Here is a 20,833-nt window from a genome sequence, read left to right as displayed (position 1 = left end):
TCTTTGACAAAAACCCCACCTACTATTTTCAGAAAATGTTTTTGAAAACATTCACTCTTTATTAAAAAAAATAAATAAATAAAGTAATTTTGCTGACGGCTACAATTTCCAGGTGGCGCTTTGCACTTGAACAATTCCGAAGACGTCTCCCTTTAATGTATGACGGGTGAATTGTTCTAACTTTATGCACCCCCAAATTTAACCCTGCAGTCATCTTAAAGCAGAGAACAGAGCCATAAATGTTTAAATTAATAGATCTTTATTTGATTTTATATCCTGTGCATTCTCATTCAAAAGGCATTCTGGTAGAAAAGGAGACAGAAATGGATCATGATATAAATATACAAAGAGAGGTAAAAGCTTTACACATTAATGGTACAATATTTTACCCATATGAACATGATGCACAGTACTTGGGATTACTGAAATAACTTTCACAAAAAGCCACATTTGATAAAGGCTATATGGTAGTGAAATCTAACTTCATGCAAGTGTCCAACGCTCAAGCTGCATCTTACCTTCATCTTCAAAAAATATTTAAAAAAAAATGGTTTTCTTCATCTGCAATGTCCCCCCTCCCTCCCCTTTGGCAATGCTAAATATACAAAACTTCACCCCAGTCTGTTCCAGAGTTTGTGTCTATTGTTTCATTTGTGGTATCTCCGAACACAGAAACCCACAAAACCAAAACAAGACAGTGTAGTCCACATGGACACAATCAGTCTTGACGATACAAGCAGATAACGCGTACCATGCCACAGAGCAAAGACCGCTCCGTTTAAGTAAGTAGCACAATACTGGACTCAAGTACTCGGTACAAAGTGACAGCATAGGCCACGGCGGTCAGAACGGACTTCAATATACGTTAGCTACATCAAGTGTCTAATTACGTTACAACCCCCATCTAAAATCAACAACTTTAAAAACGCACATTCACAGAAACTGCAAGTCATTTAGAAATTGGCACAAAATCCCACAAAATATTTATTCAGTGAACGTGCAGATCACCAACAGCTGTGTGCACACAAATGAAGATGCTAGTGCAAGAAGATATCAATGTTGGTTCCAATATAATGAAATAAATATAACATCAACAATCAATATCCAACAAAGGAAATGAATAGCTGAGAGGAAATGATGGGCAATTCCCAACAGTCGGCAATAACAAGGAGCCACGGTGTTCAACATTGAACATTTTAACTCGCGCTCACAAAAACCAGCCAATATACGCACTTGCCGAAGCACAAACATTTAGTATGGGATCTGATTTTGGTAATACTGGATCATGTCATACGTTCGACTCCTGCAAAAAACCAGAAAGAACACACAGATGCAATGTGGATAATGCTTTCTGGAAAAAGATATTAACAAGAAAATATCAGCTTTTAAAGTGGACAAGATTTTGAACAGACCTGTTGCTCAGGAAGCAGTTTTGGATGACTTTGATGATGAAGGAAGCTGCCTCTTTTTCGCTCAAACCTGGATTGAATCTCTGCCTAGATATAGAAGTAAAGATGATGATGAACAGCAGCACATTGTAGGCAGAGTGGTTCTTTCTATTCATGCACACGCCCAACTCACTTGAGCAGTTTGATCGTCTGTCCCCTGAAGCAGGGAAGACCAGTATCCAGCATGAGGGTTACCAAGGAAACCACTCCTTCCATGTAGGGCCTAGTAACCCAGAAGAACTTTTCTCAATATTACATGTGACCCATCTTCAGTCTGTAACTCTTGCTTTGCTGCTACTCACCTGACAGCCAGGTATCCTCTCACACACATCTCCATGAACCATTTGAAGGGTGTCGCCTCCATCTTGCCGCCCATTATCATCACCATCTCATCGGTTAGCTTGATATCTGGCTCCCAGCCAAGGTTTCCACCAGGAGAACTTTCAAACATGAACCCAAAATCTGGTAATACACACGCATGCACAAACCCAATGGATTAGTGGTTTATGAACACTTCACTGAGGAAAAAAGTGATGACGCAGACAGAGTGCAGCAGTCAGAGAACACGACTGTCTTCACTTAAACAAAACTGTCAAACATTTTCTGTATGTTTGTGGTTCAGCTGTAAAACACACACACACAAAAAAAAACCACAGACATATGGCAACAAAAGTTTCTTCCTTCAGTGGTGTGCTCTGCAAGCCGAGTATGTGTGCAGTAGAGCTGAACCAATAAGATTTGCCAAGTGTCGATAACGATACTGATATTGGGAGTAAAAAAATAAATAAATGGGGGTACAAATGTATCAAAAATAGTTTTCAATAACATGTCTCACTGGAACAACTTCCCTTTAAACTTTTAATGTGATATACAAAAATAATATTGATGATTGTAGTTATTTTGCATCATCAAACTTGTATTGCAACCTTTTGAAAGCTGGCACATCATCATAAAATACCAAGAAACTGTAGCAGTTTACTATAAAAATTAAAAGTAAAACCAATTAATAATAACAAGCTGTGCATACCATGCAGCAAAGGTAAATGGGTCACATTTAATTTCAAATCAGATTTGAACATAAAAATTGATTGAGTAAATGGGGATTCCATCAAATGACAATAGGACTCACAACTCTAAATTAAACCCTGCAGTACTGCCATGTCATTTATATCCATGAAGACTATATGGAAACGTGTGACCATAAGCCTTTCAATAGGTGAATCGGTGAATAGGTGAACTGAAAACTTTATAATTGTCCAGGTCTGCCTTGTAAAAGAAATCTCAACTAACTTGGTTAAATAAAGGTTAAATTAAAATTAAATACAAGGCAAACGCTCAAAGCACTTTACCATTTCACACCAGGAGAAACTTGGGAATTTAGAGTTAGTAATGAGAGAGAAAACATGCTTTGCCGTTACCTAAACCACCCACATAGTCCGGTTGGGGGAATGAACATACCACCTTCTGGTCACTAGTCTGAAACACTAGCCTTTAGGTCACCACTTTGTAATCTATTCAGACAAATATGTGTGCACGCACACGCACCGATGTGGATGATGTGGCCCTGGCTGTCCAACATGATGTTGCCGTTGTGTCTGTCTTTTATCTGCAGCAGGAAGAGCAGTAAACTGTACGCTGCCATACTGCGGATGAAGTTGTATCGTGCCTATAAGGACAAGAGTGATGGAAACTATGTCACATTAAATCTTAATATATACAGCTTGGATGTAATGACTCATCAAAGAATGAAAAAAACCTGAATGAAACTTGTGAGATGTTAAGTTTACCTTCTGGAATGCCAGCGTGGATTCATCCCCATACTGGTTCCTGAAGTAGTCGTACATCCCAAAGTCTGTCTGCCGTCCCAGCTGGTCACGAGACTTACAGTCTGGGATGCATTCAATGACTCCACACTAGTACATAAATAATTACATTAGTTCAAATAACAGAAACTAACAGTGCACCACATTTGGTCTGTATCAGGTTTTAGATCAAATTCCTTGACCATTGCCAAAATTATTTTTGTAAAACTGCAACTTTAGGGTCAACGTTCACCGACATACCAAGTGTGGCAGACATCAGCAAAAGGACGCGGGAGGAGTCGGCCAACAAACAGGCATGACCTTGATCTCAATGACTGAGCTTTAGCAAATATGTCTTTGCTGGGAAATTGCGGAACCTACAACCATATGTTGTCAAGTTTGATCCAAATCAGAAAGAACTGTAATTTTGACCTTTCAGCCAATGACCTTGACCCAATGATTGATCATTGGCCAATTTGATGTTACCTTGGCAAGTCCAGAGCCTACCTACATGTGTGTCACATAATTTTGGCTTTTGACCCCTAATGACCCTGACCTTTACCAAAACAAACCCTTTCAGGACAACTCTGGGGTCAACCTTCATGAACACAGCAACTTTGGTGGAAATTGGCCAAAGCACCTCAAAGGATTTGTGGAACAAACAAATATTTCTCAAATTACAGTATATGTTCTGGGACATATGACACCCTCTGTTATGAAGTACTTACTCCCGGAGCTGTGGCAACCACCCGGTAGGGGAACACATAGAGATCCAAGCCCACGAGCTGGAAGATGTTTTTAAATAAGCTGATGATCTGAAGAGCCAGCATGTCCTGTCAACACACAAGGGGGAGAAAAAAGCTAAAGAAAGCAATAATAAAATGATCTGCTCACACAGAAGTCAAACAAAATGGTGCTGTAATAAAAAGGTGATGAGTGTAAAATTAAGACCTGTCGACAGTCGTCTCCCACTTTAAAGATGGCTGCCTGCCAGCAGATTCTCTTTGCCTCCTCTTCACTCTTTGACTCATCCAGAGAATCTGAGCGGCAACGCAGACCTGAGGATGACGTCAGTGTTTGTCATTTCAGTTTAGAAAATGCTCTTTAATATCATTTATTACAGCTGTTTGTGTGCATACAGATCTGAGTTACACTTATCTAATGTATGAGCCTTTAACATATTGACAGTACCTTCTTTTTCCAGCTCACTCACGCCACACCTCTGGACTTTAAATTTGGCCAAGTAAGGAGCTTTGGCAGCACTAGATGGGGGGAAAAAAATGATAGAAAAAAAAAAAAAAAAAAAGTTATTCAAAGAGTTAATTGACAAAACCATATTTAGCAACACTCAAATACTGGGGAAGACGTATGTGTTTGATCGTTAAAACATGGATGAACTTGCCTATAGACAACATACTGTAACAGATTATGGACAATGTTTGATTTATTTAATTTCACACAAGTAGGGTTTGGGACTAGATCCATGTCATGTAACTTGGATGATGACCTGGACTTGTTGACATTTTGAACATACCGTTAACATGAGATTTGACACCAGGTAGTGGTATCACATTTCAAAGTCATCTTCCAAGATCAGATGATTCTGAGTTAAATCGTTGAATAATGTTTTTAATAGACTTATTAAAATTGTAACTTGGCTTCTTATTTCCCAGTTTCCTACCTAAATTTTCCATTCCATCTTATAGTGCCATTACACAGTAGCTATAAGTCTGTTTTTTTGTTGTTTCTTAGAAGAAGAAAAAAAATGGGTCACTGCCAAAAGTTTACTTTTAAGGATGGGGCACTTACTGAAATGAAAGACTAAAGGAAATTATTTAAATGTACAGCTGTTGTGCAAGTGGAAGACCAATATATTATGTAAATAATAACTATCAGGAAAGACTGACAGTTACTATTTCCAAGAAGCGTGCATGAAGGTTTCCACACCTACGGAGCCTTAGAGTGGCCACAGAGAGGGCAAAAGAAAATCGAAGAAAAAAAAAAAAAAAAAAGTACAGCACTCAAAATGCCCTTGCATGCACATGACAATTTGTTCACTTTGTTTGATTAATTTGCATGCATGACATAAGTACTTTTGGCAGTACATGCAGCCATGTCTATGGAAAAGGTGACGTGTTGCCCGACATGCGCCATTCCCTATGTCCAAACAAAATCTGTGCTCAATAGATGTATTTCCACGTTATTATTCACATAAACACCCAATAATAATAATACTAATAATGTTTCTCATGTAGGGTATTATTTTGTATCTCAGCTCTCTCTGCATGCTTGGCAACTTGGCACACCTCAAACACTTATGTGCACACAGAGTAATTAAACATAGGAAATAACTGTATTTTGTGCACACAGAGTAGCATTTTGAGTGCTCAATAGCGAACGGCCTCATTACATATTACTTTTTCTGCATTCCTGAGCTCTGCATTGACCGTGAATGGGGCAAACTGCAACTCTGCACAGCTTGTACTCCTCTTTCACACACTGCAATGTGTATACTGTGTTCTTTGGTTTTTCTGCAATATGTGTTGCATTGATATGACACTATATCATATGTATAGCTAGTTTTACTTCAGAAATCTTTTGCAGTATGGAAACTGATCAGGATAGAGTGTCTAAACTCTGTCACAGCTCTTGTATTTGATCTGTAACCACTGAGCACCGAGTCATTTTCAGACACACCTCTGCATTGGGGTCCCAGACTTGTAGTCGATATCTAAAACTATAGCCTCTGGGTTACTGGGAAGATAACAGCCAGGTTGGACTTTAATCTCTGACATGGCTTGTAGGCAGGCCCGCTTCCTCTCCTCTCCTTTGGGAAAAGGTCTGGTAAAAACAAAAACAACAGTTTTATCTGCATCTTTCCACATCAAATTTGAACTATTGAGAAGAGCACACACATGGATATCTCATTGAATGCTTTAAGGCCACAAGTGACAGATGGGCTCTGCTGTTATTCACAAAGGGAGGTCACTGGAGTAAAGTATAATAGAGAGAAGAAGCCAGGGGACAGCACATGAGCCTTCTCTGGGTAGTTGCAATTAGTTTCCTAATGAGAGCTGAAGGGAATTTATTCATCCAATAGCAGTCTAACAAAACGCTCTGCAACATCCTGCAATAACAGGACCCATCATACTGCCACTCCTCTGTGGCAGAGCGTATTCACTGGTGTACAGGCTGCCAGGGACAGAGAGAGAGAGAGAGAGAGAGAGAGAGAGAGAGAGAGAGAGAGAGAGACACGCACAGCAGACAACTGTCTTCCAGACCAGTGCATAATCAGAAAGACATTAAGGTAAACAGGAGTCAAATAAATGAACAACAGGGATTTAGGGAATGAATGACCAGCAGCTCAAAGAGCCCAAAAGAAAACACATATAGTCTTGGGAGGGGTGTCTGTCACTGCATAAACAGCTTGTAGCATGATTTGCTGTTGAATCAACAAACAAACTGAACTTTGTGATACTTTGAGGCCTTCAACAAAGTTTGTAATCTGTGTGTTTGCACTGGGTCTTTTTCAACCTTTCAAATTGATGTGCACAATCCAAACAAATTCTGAAGCAACCCACATTCAGACCACCTGGCTTTCAGTTCTCCCCACAGACACTTTCAGTTTTGCATTCTGAACATTGTTCAGCCTATGTAGTAGTTTTTAGCAGATTTACTGATAACCTTTCCGGACCCACTCACTCAACTCCATTAATTCTATGGATGCTGGCTAATTGCAGAAATAACGTAGTAAATTTTATAGAAACCATGACACCCATAGTTCTATGCTTTTGTGTGCTAAACACAAATTTTAGTGCAACTCCTGATCATTACTGTCAGTGCGGTACTTTAAATCACTTTCATGTAGCTTTGTGGTGCGTGGAACAAAGAAACCCACGATAAAATTCCGGCTAATTAATTTTGTGTGTCATGTTTTGCCTCAAACACAAAAAGGCACACACATCTAGATGATCCAGGCTGATGTGATGTGATTCTTTCCCCATCTATGAAGTACAAAGAACAATCATCTGTGTATTCCACCAGCAGAACGCACCATAATAATTCACCAGTTTTCTTAAATACCGTAGACTGAACAATAATTAAATGTCTGAAATAGTCTTTTTTTTGTTTTTTTGTTTTTTAAATTGCCAAAATGTGAATGTGCTCAGTTATGTGGCAGAGTTTGTGCATAACAGAGCACAATGCTCATAGCTGGAAGTGGCTGACTGAATATCATTTTGCACTTGCTTTCAACACATGCAAAGTTTTCATTTGCATATTGCTGTCAATATCACATTACCGTCTGTTGTGCACGTGCACTTTATTCTTTGCAAATCACCCTCAAAAAACATTTTTCAACCATTCATCACACTGACAAAGTGAGGAACCTTGGGGTAATTTTTGATCCAACGTTGTCCTTTGATGTCCACATTAGAAATATTACGAGGACTGCTTTCTTCCACCTGCGACAAAGATTCGTCCCATCCTGTCTATGGCTGATGCTGAGACCCTGATTCACGCGTTTGTCTCTTCTAGATTGGACTACTGCAATGTTCTATTTTCTGGTTTACCGCAGTCTAGCATTAGGGGTCTCCAATTGGTTCAAAATGCTGCAGCCAGACTTTTGGCAGGAAGCAGAAAGTTTGACCACATTACACCCATTTTGGCATCTCTTCACTGGCTTCCTGTCCCTGTGAGATCAGATTTTAAGGTTCTGCTACTAGCCTATAAAACTGTTCACGGACTGGCATCTCCCTACTTAGCTGACCTAATTAAACCCTACGTACCGACCCGGGCTCTGCCTTCTCAGGGTGCAGGACTACTTTGTGTCCCAATGATAAATAAAAAATCTGCGGATCACAGAGCTTTCTCTTATCGTGTCCCTGTTCTGTGGAATGATCTCCTTGCATCAATAAAACAGTCAGATTCTGTAGAGACTTTCAAGTCCAGACTTAAGACACACTTATTTTCCCTTTCGTATGGCTATCACACTGGCATAGTATGTTACTATGCTTTTGTGTGAAGCGCCTTGAGGCAACTTTGTTGTGATTTGGTGCTATATGAAATTAAATAAATTTAAATTCAATTTAGCACTAGTTATATGGGATCTCAGTAAATCAGGCCCTAATTGTCTGTCCCAGGACAGATGGGTAGCATGAGCAGAATTTGAACCCAGGTCTACATATTGACAGGAGAGCTCTTATCCACTGAGCTACCTGCTCTACAACTAATCTTAGGGAATTATATTTAAGTCGAACATGTAATTAATGTCCAAATACAGATCCGTATAGTGTGTCTGAATCAAAGAGTGTTCATACTTGATAATCGCAGACACGTTTGTGATCTTGTTGAAAAAGTCAAATTCTCTTTGGTAAAAGTCCTTGGCTGGCCCAGAAAGTGATCCGGTGATCTCCTCCACCATCTGTTCCAACAGCTCACCTATGTCAGCTGCAAGTACACAAGAGAATCAGACCTTTAAATGGGCAAATAACTGCGGCTCTATCACTGTGCTGGAGATATTGAGATGGTGATATAGCTCACGGTCTTTCTGATGGCCTTCTTCATCCAGGTAGATGTTGGTCTTCATGTTCCAGATGAACTGATGGGCCAGCAACTGAGACTTCTGAGCTGCCCACAAAATGTACGCTCTCACATAGCCCATCTACAAAAGAACATGACAGTTAAGGACAAAGACGGGGAAAAAGTGCAAAAATGATCTGAAGATAACAAGGATTTAAAAAAGTAAGATGAAGTAAGATTATGAAGCATTTACCTTGTCATAACGAAGTGCTTGGACTATTTGAGGGATGTAAAACAAAATGGCATCCTAGACAGAGATGAAAACATTTTACTAGAATAATTTACAAAAAACAACAACAAAAAAATACCACAAATGTGAAATTACAAACAATTTATACACTACCATGTAAATGGACTGCATTTACATAGCAGTTTTCCATTTGAATCAGAAGCTCAAAGAACTTTACAATGATGCCTCACATTCACCCACACACACACACACACTGATGTCAGGGTGCTGCCGTACAAGGCACTCACCACACACCGGGAGCAACATGGTGATTAAGGACCTTGTCCAAGGCCCCTTAGTGATTTTTCCACCTGATGAGGATTTGAACACAGTATCCTCTGGTCTTAAGGCCCAGTCACACAGCACTTAAGGAAGGGCACAAAGCCCTAACAAAACAAGAAATGTGGACTTTCATCGACTTTCACTGGCATCGTTTAACCTTCGCTCAGCTTCATTCCTGCAGCAGTCGCGTCGTCAGAATTTTTAAACTCTGAATTTTTAAATTTGAATGAAGGGCAACGAAAACCTCAATTCGTCTGCATTTCATTTTGCTGTTGTTCTTGACGGTTTCTTATCATTTGCTTAGTTTTTGCAATGTTAGCCTTTCGTTTGACTTCATTCAACCAGCTGAATGTTTTCACAGTACAAAAGTTGGTGTTTGAGCGCTTTTGTGGAGGAGCTGCAGCTCCTCCTCGCCGGTGCTGCTGTGTATGCGGTGTGGGGCTTCTGCCACTACTAGGCTTGTTGTCCTCCAGCCTCCGCAGACAGAAGAGCCTGCTGCCCCTTTCAGCATCTGACAGGTCAAAAGTTTTGAGGAAGTGATCCGTGATCACTGCGTATTACATGACTTTGATCTGCGCACTTTCATGCACTTTGTCGTGACGATCCCACCGTGTTCCCAGCTGGGCGCCGTGCTGTGCGCCACCTGCAGCCACGCGCTCTGTGCTGGATGCTGCTTATATAAAATAATTATTTCATGGAGGATTAATCATTTTCTCTGCAAGTTTTCTGCTGAAAACGGCTCTAATCTTCCTGAATCACAGAGGAGAGCACCACCCGGAGCTGTTCGCGTGTGCTGGAGAAAGCATTTGGAGCCGTCTAAAAAGGTAATTATTTGTCATGTTTACATTGTCATGGCTTGGTAAAACAGTTGCATGTTCTGTCCTTGTGTGGAGTTGTAAAATTATGTTTATGAGAGATTTAACATCTCGTTATAAGTAGTTTAGAGAAGCGTGACTTTGAGCCATCAAAGAGAGAGACAGCGTCTGTCTGTCTCTCTCTCTCTCTCTGTCTCGTATGCTCGCATTTCGGGTGTACAGACAGCGATTAGAGTTTTGTTACTTGAAAGATTTGAGAAATATTGGCATGTTTGCAGTGTGTATAATTTTGGTGCCGTATTTAGCGTGTGTGTGTGTGTGTGTGTGTGTGTGTTTTTCTAAAAATGAGGCATCATATGAATGTTGAACAAACACTTCAGATTTTTTTGTTTTTAATTGGAGCAAGACGGAGCACGCATCATGATGTCAGAGTCTCAACCAGATGGTGAGGATTCTGGTGATGAAGGAGATGATCCCTCTTTTGTTGTGGACGAGGACCAGAGCAGGCGGTGGATCCACCAATGTGCGCACAGATCTCCACAGTGGGTTGGATCATGCACTTCTGTTTGCAGCTGAGCTCCGTCCCAGCGCTGAGTCCTGGAACGCAGAGTAGCAAACACACACTGCTCCAGCAGTGGCTCCAGGCGCGTTTTGTTTAAAGCGTCGAGATCAACGTTAGCTTTGGTTTCGTTTTAGGTTTCGTTTTGTTCCTCTTTCGTCCCTTTTGCGCTCTTGATTCGCAGGCTATTCAGTGATAAAGCTCGCTCGTCCACCTTTTCTCAACGAATTGTGATCTTTGTTTTTTTTTTTTTTACTTTTTTCCCTTCGTTCAGGAATCGTCGTATGCCGTGTGACTGGGCCACTAAGCACAACACTAGACAATCACCTCCCCACATACAATTAATCTCTGCTTCCTTGGGCCAGTTACTGACAACATCCACACGCATTCAAGGTATAAATTTAAATTTTACCTGTGGTGACCAGACTGAGGTATCAACTCCAAATTAAAACTGGATTAAATTTTGGCTAAGATGCATCACCGCAGAGCAGGTGCTTCTGTGGCATAGCAACTAACAGACCAGCATAGCAACTAGCAGACTAACAGTTCTAGTGTGCCCAGCCTGCCTGTGCGCATCGTTGGACAAGGCATTTCATCTGCAGTGTCCCACTCAACCCAGCTTCAAGTGAGAATCAGCTTCAGCTAGCATTTAACCAGCCTGGTATCTGATCCACTTCAGGTTACAGAAACTAGAGCTAAGCACCAGAACAATGGGTCACAGTAAGAATTACTCTTCCAGTATGGATTATTCTTTCATTATGGTTCAACAGATGCATAGTTGGCTACATACCGTTTAATAGTAACACAATTTTTTTGTTTCTGTATACCACCACGGCAGATATGCAATTAAGCAATCATGGTACAATTGAAATACAGACTTTTAACTGTAATTCAAGAAGTTTAACAAAACTATTACATCAATTATTCATTTTATATATGTTTACATATATACATAGTTAAATCTACTGTGGTGATATATATAGACAACATAAAAAAAAAAAAAACCTGTGTCACTGTCCAAATATGTCTGGACCTGATGGTACAGCTTAAAACACACACACACACACACACACACACACACACACACACACACACACACACACACACACACACACACACACACACACACACACACACACACACACACACACACACACACACACACACACACACACACACACACACACACACACACACACACACACACAACTTGAATAAGTTTCAGCAAAATCTGAAGAAATTATATAATCACATACAGGAGGAAAAGAGCGGAGAACTTTGACACCATACTGAGCAGTGAGGGGGTGTGGAGGGTACAGGGAGGAGAAGTACGACAGCCCAGTGGGGGGATCAGCCGGTGCCCAGCATAAGATATGACTCAGCTCTGGAGAGTCAGCATCAATTGTGTGCCACGTTACCAAGAACTGAGAAAAAGGAAAAGTGAATGAGAGAAAATGTAAAGAATGAATGACAATTAACTTCTCAACATTTGGATTAGTATTTAACAGTACACACATCCAGGATGTATATTTATGAATCAAATATTACTGTATTCTGACTAATGATTTTGACCCCCTGCCATACACTGTTCTAACTTGCCTCCAGAGGCCCATTAGTTACTAAAGTGACTGGAATAAACAAATGATACGTCAAGGACAATCATCAGCTAAACCATTATGGCCTTTGGGGAAAGATCAGCTCTGGGTCCACTGTTTGTGCCTCATCATGAGGCTCATTAAGAGTTCAGTGGGCTGGAACTAAATGAGGAGGACTGCAGAACACTGATGGGAGAGATAACTTCAACAACACCACCATTAGTTAAAACACTGAAGTGACAAACCTCTGAAACTTTAAAAGCTATGTGACAAATTACTTTTAACGTTATGCCACAAAATATTAAACTGCTGAAACACACACCTTCAACTGCTTATCCAAGGTAACTGCTGAAACTGCTGAAGTTAAAAAAAAAGAAAAAAAAAAAGAAAAATTGGGCTTTTTATTGATGCAGACTTCAAATTGTAAGCACCCTGGGCCAGTGATTTGAGAGGACTTAACACTGATTTGATTTTACATAAATAAATTGAATAGGAATCTGCTGTTTCAAAAAAAATAAAGAATAAAGTAGGACTCCTCAATAGCATGACTAAATATAGACTGACAACTGAAGTGAGGGTAGGACTTTACCTTGACTGCTTCAGGAACGTTACATACAGCGGCTGGATCCATACGCACAAGGCGAGTCACTTCTAAAACAATAGCTTCTGTATTTTTGAATCTGAAAGAGAAACAAAAATCAGAGCGTGGTACAACATGCATGAGTGAATTATTTAGATGTTAAGATACATTCTACTTTAAATAAAGGTGCTAGATATGAGGCAAGCCAAGTGCTTACCTTTTTTAATAATGAAAAGGAAACAATTTGTCAAATAGGATTATTACCACCCATGTTTATGTATATGAGTGTCAATTGTAAAATGTGTAGAAACACAAAAACTTGTGCTAACTAGCTGAAGAGATATAATTATACCACCCCCCCGAAACAAAATTTCATGGGGTATATAGCAGAGGTAGCACAAAGTCACTGTCAAGTCATCAATCTGCAAGTCCCAAGTCAAGTCTCAAGTCAGCTTGCAAACAACTGTTGGTCATTATGACTTGAGACTTGGCTTGAGATTTGCTGATTCAGGACTTGAGAGTGACTTGATGGTGACTTCATCCCACCTCTGGTATATAGGAATCATCCTGCCTGCCCGTCTGTCTGTCAACAAGCACAACTTTCTTAAACGGTGGTGGTGGATTTCAATAGAAAGGCAAAAGACGGTAGCACGGCGTATGAAGTTGTGCAAACAGGAGAATAATTCCAGTCCGCTGTCTTCAAGGAGAGATAACTGGGTTTGTTGTGTTACTAGTTTGTTAAATCAAGCATTTCATCACTAAATATTTACTATGACAGATACATAATACATGCAAATCACTTGTATGGCAGGGGGTATATAATTTTTTTTAAGTTCTCTCAAATCTCCATTTGATTCCAAAACAGAAGGCTCCCAATTCAAGATTACCTATGTCCATTTTCCATGCAGGAAAATTATATTCTAGTGCAGGTTATTACTGGCATAATGTATGCCTGTACTGTCTACAGTGGAAGGTACATTTATTTCTTGCAAATCTGGTGTCATAATAAATTTGGCCTCAACTGAAGTGACCTTGTCTTCAGGCTAGCCTCTGTGTACCTGGCTGGCAGCTGCAGGGCTAGGTAAGGTGCGATGCTCCATGCCAGATTGACATTGTCTTTCCATTGTTTCTCAGTCAGACTGATGTATTTGGATCTCCAGTTGTTAATGCTGGTCTCGACTGACTGCTCAGTGGCAATAGTAAGTTCCTGAGTGGATAGTGGATTATACCATGTTGTCAGCCGCTCAATTTCACTCGCCTAGTGGAGACAAAAAGAGTATGTTTTAGAAGCATGCATGTATGCGCCTCTTAAAGTGGTGATATGGGGAGAAAATTTGTAGTCATGTGAATAGTCAAACATAATTAAATATCAAAAATAATAAACTTCAGAAAGACCATTTAGCAACAACACCATTACAGCATTTCTGGGCTATCTACTTCAGTGGTCCTTGATCCTGATCCTCAGGGACCCTCAACTGCACATTTTCTATCTCTGCCTTTATAGCCAAATGTCTAAACCAGGTGTGTCTGTCAGCGATTGGTTGAGCACACCTTGGGCACACTTTGGGCACAGAAGGGCGTGATGAAAAATGTGCAGGTTAGAGGTCTGTGAGGATCAGGACTGAGAACCACAGTATTTGGATACTGATGTCCATCATAGCTGCCCAAAAAGGTGCCACTGCTACCTGTCCATTAATATCTGATGGATATATTTCTTTCACATGACATCTCTGAATATGTATATATTTGTGAAAAAAATGAAGTACCAATAAAGCCAGTAATAGAGTCCTGCGCTTCATGTAGTACTTGTGTAACTGAGAGCCTCTGTTGCTTTTTTTTGATAGTCCTGAAATGACACACCAGCATTATGTGAGCAAAAAATCATGGCAGAGCAAACGCATTCAAACTGAAGGTCTACCTCATCACTGCATAAAAAAAAAAACAAACAGGTTTTATTTGACCGCAAAGCACATTGTGGGTTCACATGTACAGTAGTGTTCAGAATAATAGCAGTGCTATGTGACTAAAAAGATTAATCCAGGTTTTGAGTATATTTCTTATTGTTACATGGTAAACAAGGTACCAGTAGATTCAGTAGATTCTCACAAATCCAACAAGACCAAGCATTCATGATATGCACACTCTTAAGGCTATGAAATTGGGCTGTTAGTAAAAAAAAAAAAGTAGAAAAGGGGGTGTTCACAATAATAGTAGTGTGGCATTCAGTCAGTGAGTTCGTCAATTTTGTGGAACAAACAGGTGTGAATCAGGTGTCTCCTATTTAAGGATGAAGCCAGCACCTGTTGAACATGCTTTTCTCTTTGAAAGCCTGAGGAAAATGGGACATTCAAGACATTGTTCAGAAGAACAGCGTAGTTTGATTAAAAAGTTGATTGGAGAGGGGAAAACATACGCAGGTGCAAAAAATTATAGGCTGTTCATCTACAATGATCTCCAATGCTTTAAAATGGACAAAAAAAAAAAAAAAAAACAGAGACGCGTGGAAGAAAACGGAAAACAACCATCAAAATGGATAGAAGAATAACCACAATGGCAAAGGCTCACCCATTGATCAGCTCCAGGATGATCAAAGACAGTCTGGAGTTACCTGTAAGTGCTGTGACAGTTAGAATATGCCTGAGTGAAGCTAATTTATGTGCAAGAATCCCCCGCAAAGTCCCTCTGTTAAATTAAAGACGTGCAGAAGAGGTTACAATTTGCCAAAGAACACATCAACTGGCCTAAAGACAAATGGAGGAATATTTTGTGGACTGATGAGAGTAAAACTGTTCTTTTTGGGTCCAAGGGCTGCAGACAGTTTGTGAGATGACCCCCGAATTCTGAATTCAAGCCACAGTTCACAGTGAAGACAGTGAAGCATGGTGGTGCAAGCATCATGATATGGGCATGTTTCTCCTAGTATGGTGTTGGGCCTATATATCGCATACCAGGTATCATGGATCAGTTTGGATATGTCAGAATACTTGAAGAGGTCATGTTGCCTTATGCTGAAGAGGACATGCCCTTGCAATGGGTGTTTCAACAAGACAATGACCCCAAGCACACTAGTAAACGAGCAAAATCTTGGTTCCAAACCAGCAAAATTAATGCCTCGTAGATGTGAAGAAATCATGAAAAACTGTGGTTATACAACTAAATACTAGTTTAGTGATTCACAGGATTGCTAAAAAAAGCAGTTTGAACACAACAGTTTTGAGTTTGTAGCATCAACAGCAGATGCTACTATTATTGTGAACACCCCCTTTTCTACTTTTTTTTTTTTTTTTACTAATAGCCCAATTTCATAGCCTTAAGAGTGTGCATATCATGAATGCTTGGTCTTGTTGGATTTGTGAGAATCTACTGAATCTACTGGTACCTTGTTTCCCATGTAACAATAAGAAATATACTCAAAACCTGGATTAATCCTTTTAGTTACATAGCACTACTATTATTCTGAACACTACTGTATGTAGCATTTAATAGAATAGAATTTAACTTGAACACACTGCATGTGTTTTACCTGATTTCTTGGATATTGTGGACATGCCAGAGGACAGGGGGTAAGTGTTGATCCACCCCTGAGCCACCTGCTGCCTCTGGCCCACTGCAGCATCAAGACTGCTGCGGCTGTCTGTCACTGCCACTACAGACAGGCTGTTCATTGACATGTCCTGAGGATCTACACAAACACAACGCTCAGCAATGTGAGCAGTAATCACAGCTACTGAGCTTTAGCTTGTGTGCTTCTTTGCTAACATTTATACATTATGACTCCATATCACAAAGATAGATTACCTTCATATCTAAAATAAAAACCACACAATAAAAGTTATGATGAAAGATTAAAAATAAAAAATTCTGAAACCTCCGACAAAACACTAACAGCCTCGCCCGTGTGCAGAATTTTAAACTACACTACCATTATTGACTGCAGCACCAGGAGAGGCAGGGTGGTAAAAGTGCATTGTAAAAGTAAAATAAATTACTAAAAACAATTGGACTAGAAAACAATGTGATACTGCAGTGTACAACTCTCTCCTAGCTGGAGGGCCTAGAACATGAACGACTACTGCACCAAAAAAAGTTACCCTGGTCATCATGAATGACCAGCTCCAAAATATTCCAAATGTGGTGACAAGCAAGTCCTACACTGTAGACTGACTTGAACTGTAACCTGAGTAGGACTGCAGTTAGCATTTCTTTACTCAATTTCACAATAAAGAAACTGTTTTGTTTTACCAACAACCCAAACCCCAAAAAACAAAAAAGGAAAGACAGAAACAAATGTACATGTCAGAGAAGCTGGAAACAACATTCTTCCTGAAAAACTGCTTAAGTGATTATGGGGGAGCTGGAGCCTATCCCAGCGGTCATAGGGCGAGAGACAGGGTACACCATGGTTAGGGCCACAGACAGACAAATACACCTACGGTTAAATTAAAGTTTACAATTCACCTAATTTCAGACTCAGACTCACTTTATTGTCACTCGACCCTTACAGGCATAACGAAATGCAGTTTCTCCAGGTCTTGGTGTAGTTCATTAAGACTAGTGACGCTAATAGCAACTGACTGAACCTTGATCTAATCTGATCTTGTGACAATTTAACCTAACCTTAATTTAACTTCCAATATATGCACTTCCTGTGGCCAATTTGCATGTCTTTGACAGTGGGAGGAAGCCGGAGCACCTGGAGGAAACCAATGCAATCATGAGGAGAACATACAAACTCCACACAGAAAAGACAAGGTGGGAAGTGACCCCACAAACATCTTGCTGTGAGGCAACAGTGCTAACCACTGATCCACCATGCCGCCCTTGCTAAAACCAACATAACGTGTATTACACATTTGAGTGTCTAGAATATTTTAGCCATCTTCATTTACAGATTTTGCCCTAAATTAAGCTCACATTACAAAAGATAAATAAATAAATAAAAATTACCCATGATAATTAATAAAAAAAGGAATAGTTATCTGCATATAAAATGTTAATCCTCAATATGTACAAACTTGGAAATTCAATTGTCATTCCTGAAGGATTTCTGTACCTGGGGGAACCAGGTGGCTGGCAGCCAGATACTTCTTGTCAGACAGCAGGTTGGCATAGAACTTTATCATTAGAGAGATGTCTTCTCTCAACCTCTTATCTGTCTGAGTGGGAAATTTGGGAGTGACACTACAGAAAGGCAGATAGATCACAAAGGTTTTAGAGGGCAGATGAACATAAACACTTATTTTTTATTCGTGCTGATAGAGAATGTTGTTTGTCAAAGGCACAATTATATTATTCCTACCTAAAGTAGTCAAACGCTGTGGAGTAGATCTTCTCTCGCAACACATTTCTGATGGTGGCATTCGTTACAACGTCAGCATGTAGAAGAGTCAGACCCAAGGTCAACAGCCTGGAATATAGAATAAAAAAGGGTATTGATAATGGTCTCATCAATTAAAGGCACCATATGTTCCACTGTTACACCACCTAACATTTAACAGCTTATTTGTCGTTAAAAGATACCTAAATCGTGGTCCGATGGCAGCAACATGCCTATTGAGGCTGCTTGTGGCTCCTCCAACATTCAAAGACAAAGACCTCTGAAGGATGGTGGTGAAAATCTCCACCTGATCAACGCTGCTGTACTTAGCTATCTCAAACCTCTGCACTAGAAACTGGAAGAAGAAAAGAAAAACAAGGAATAAATGGAAGTTTCCATTTCATCAACACAACCATCTATGAAATCTACATCAAGACTACACAAAGAAAAATAAAATTCGAAAGCAAAATTACAGTATGCACAAAAATACTGAAATACGTACTACAAAAAAATCTAATCAATGTGGATGTGAAGTGAGTCACGGGGTGTGAGGGGAGGGCAGGTGTGTGTATGCATGTATACAGATGACATATGCATGCTGTGTAAACAGTGGCTTGCAAAAGTATTCAGCCCCTTGGTATTTCACACATTTTAATTTGTTTATGGCATTTCAGATACAAAAAGTAAATCAGGCTTCTCAATATAAAAAAAAAAAAAAAAAAAAAAAAAAATCAAAATATCTTCCTTAGACTCAAACTGAAAGTAAATCTCTACAAGTTGATATAAATTAAGCAAAAATATAAAAGCCAAGATAATGGGCTGCGTAAGTAATCATCCCCTTTGGTATAATACCTGTAAATAATCAGTTTAATTGCCAGTTTTCTTCAGACAAGTCAGAAGATGGATACATGAACATTTCCACATCACTGAATATGTCTTGAACTTTATTTACATCCCCAGTTATACAGCTTCATGATGAAGTGGGACAGAGGAGGGTTTTCTTTTACCAAAACATCAAATCTAGGCTTACATCTCAGATGTGCCTTCAGGCAAATTGTATAGCTGAAGTTTCAGGTCTTATTTTTAATAAAATCCTCCTCTATACCACTTCATCATGGAGCTGTGTAACTGGTGATACAAAATGCAAAACATGCACTATGTAACAATTTCTCCAATCACAGGCAAAGAAGCCTATAACTTCTTTTGAGTTGTCTGGATGTCTTGGTTGCTTTGCTCACTCTTCTCCTTCTTGCACAGTCACTCCGTTTTTGAGAACTGTCTCCTCCAGATAGATTTACCATAGAGTGCCATACTGTTTGTATTTCTTCATAAGTGATGTAAATGAAGTTCAAGACATATGCAGTGACTTGGAAATGTTCATGTATCCATCCCCTGACTTGTCTGAAGAAAACTGGCAAACTGATTATTTACGGGTATTATACCAAAGGGGCTGATTACTTATGCAACCCATCATCTTGGCTTTTATATTTTTAATTAATTTATATCAAGTTGTAGAGATTTACTTTCAGTTTGAGTCTAAGGAAGATCATTTTAGAAAGTTTTATACTGAGAAGCCTGATATACTTTTTGTATTTGAAACGCCATAAACAAATTAAAATGTGTGAAATACAAAGGGGCTGAATACTTTTGCAAGCCACTGCATGGGCATGTATTTGTGTGTATATGTAAATGTGTATTCACATAGTTAAAAATGCACAATATGGTTTAATTGTGTTGTTTTATATTTGGCATTTTAATGGCCATTCCACTGGAAAGCATCACATACTAAGAACACTACACTGTGATGCATGACATTGGATTACTGCCGCACACTTCTCCATGTATACTGCATCTGTCCCTATCAAATAAACAAACAAACTGGCTTATAGGACAAACTGGTAAATCTTTGTAAAATGCTTAATAATAAAAAATTGGCATCCATCTATTTTACACACAAAAGATGTAACAAACTGGAATCTAAAGCAGCACTCTCCAATATTTTTACCATAACTGAACAGAAAAGTAATTCATGAGTTTGTCTTAATAATACAAAACATTCAATGCAGTTGTCAAGTAATCACAACTAAATCTGTGCACCTTTTATGGCATTTACCAACACTAAAGATGTAAGCAAACATAAAAAGCTTCTAATGGGAAGAATTCAAATGGGATGCAGTAGTTTATGTTCCAGTGTTACAGACCTCTATCCAGAGGAAGTGCGGGGTGACATCTGGTGGACAGGGTGCAGGCTGGCTCTCTTCTGAGACAGCCAGTGGCCCAGTCTCTACTTTGGCCTCGGAAAACAAACCCATCTTCAGCTCTACTGACATCTGCCAAGCCCCTGCCATCTCACGCATGAACTATGCAAAGGAAAACACAATACAGAAATGAAAGATGGTAAAATCACACAAATGTTAAATATAGTGATATACATAGTGACAATGATGTAATACTGCTCAGCATTGCAGGGTGGGGGACATTCTAGCTTGTGAACAACAGATGTAATGCATGCTTGTTGAAAAAATGGCATTAAGTTACACTGGAAAAAAGCAAAACCATACAACCCATAAAGATCATGCCATATATGATTTATGCATGTACCCGTCAAATCATAGTGTAATTATTG

The 20,833-nt window shown here is 39.6% G+C and overlaps 1 protein-coding gene across 2 annotated transcripts in view; it reads right to left on the bottom strand.

Moving 5' to 3' along the window:
* Positions 1 to 242: 242 nt before the first annotated feature.
* The window catches only part of pi4kab (phosphatidylinositol 4-kinase, catalytic, alpha b), a 70,715-nt gene continuing 50,124 nt past the window's right edge, over positions 243 to 20,833 (bottom strand). For both annotated transcript variants that reach the window (XM_034170733.1, XM_034170734.1), the window contains 22 exons: positions 20,409 to 20,567; positions 18,411 to 18,562; positions 18,190 to 18,297; positions 17,944 to 18,071; positions 16,414 to 16,572; positions 14,657 to 14,736; positions 13,949 to 14,148; positions 12,900 to 12,990; positions 11,972 to 12,139; positions 9,024 to 9,077; positions 8,792 to 8,912; positions 8,569 to 8,698; positions 5,948 to 6,091; positions 4,442 to 4,512; positions 4,202 to 4,308; positions 3,979 to 4,083; positions 3,236 to 3,361; positions 2,994 to 3,114; positions 1,751 to 1,910; positions 1,582 to 1,671; positions 1,413 to 1,496; positions 243 to 1,303 (listed from right to left, as the gene is read on the bottom strand). In XM_034170733.1, the coding sequence (XP_034026624.1) occupies positions 1,252 to 1,303; positions 1,413 to 1,496; positions 1,582 to 1,671; positions 1,751 to 1,910; positions 2,994 to 3,114; positions 3,236 to 3,361; positions 3,979 to 4,083; positions 4,202 to 4,308; positions 4,442 to 4,512; positions 5,948 to 6,091; positions 8,569 to 8,698; positions 8,792 to 8,912; positions 9,024 to 9,077; positions 11,972 to 12,139; positions 12,900 to 12,990; positions 13,949 to 14,148; positions 14,657 to 14,736; positions 16,414 to 16,572; positions 17,944 to 18,071; positions 18,190 to 18,297; positions 18,411 to 18,562; positions 20,409 to 20,567 (2,610 nt within the window). In that variant the 3' untranslated portion in view covers positions 243 to 1,251. The remainder of the gene's footprint in view (positions 1,304 to 1,412; positions 1,497 to 1,581; positions 1,672 to 1,750; positions 1,911 to 2,993; positions 3,115 to 3,235; positions 3,362 to 3,978; positions 4,084 to 4,201; positions 4,309 to 4,441; positions 4,513 to 5,947; positions 6,092 to 8,568; positions 8,699 to 8,791; positions 8,913 to 9,023; positions 9,078 to 11,971; positions 12,140 to 12,899; positions 12,991 to 13,948; positions 14,149 to 14,656; positions 14,737 to 16,413; positions 16,573 to 17,943; positions 18,072 to 18,189; positions 18,298 to 18,410; positions 18,563 to 20,408; positions 20,568 to 20,833) is intronic.

This window comes from Thalassophryne amazonica, chromosome 5 (genome assembly GCF_902500255.1).
Source record: "Thalassophryne amazonica chromosome 5, fThaAma1.1, whole genome shotgun sequence".
Lineage (NCBI taxonomy): Eukaryota > Metazoa > Chordata > Actinopteri > Batrachoidiformes > Batrachoididae > Thalassophryne > Thalassophryne amazonica.
Note: the sequence above shows the minus strand (reverse complement) of the source record. Positions and strands in the feature narration are given on the sequence as shown.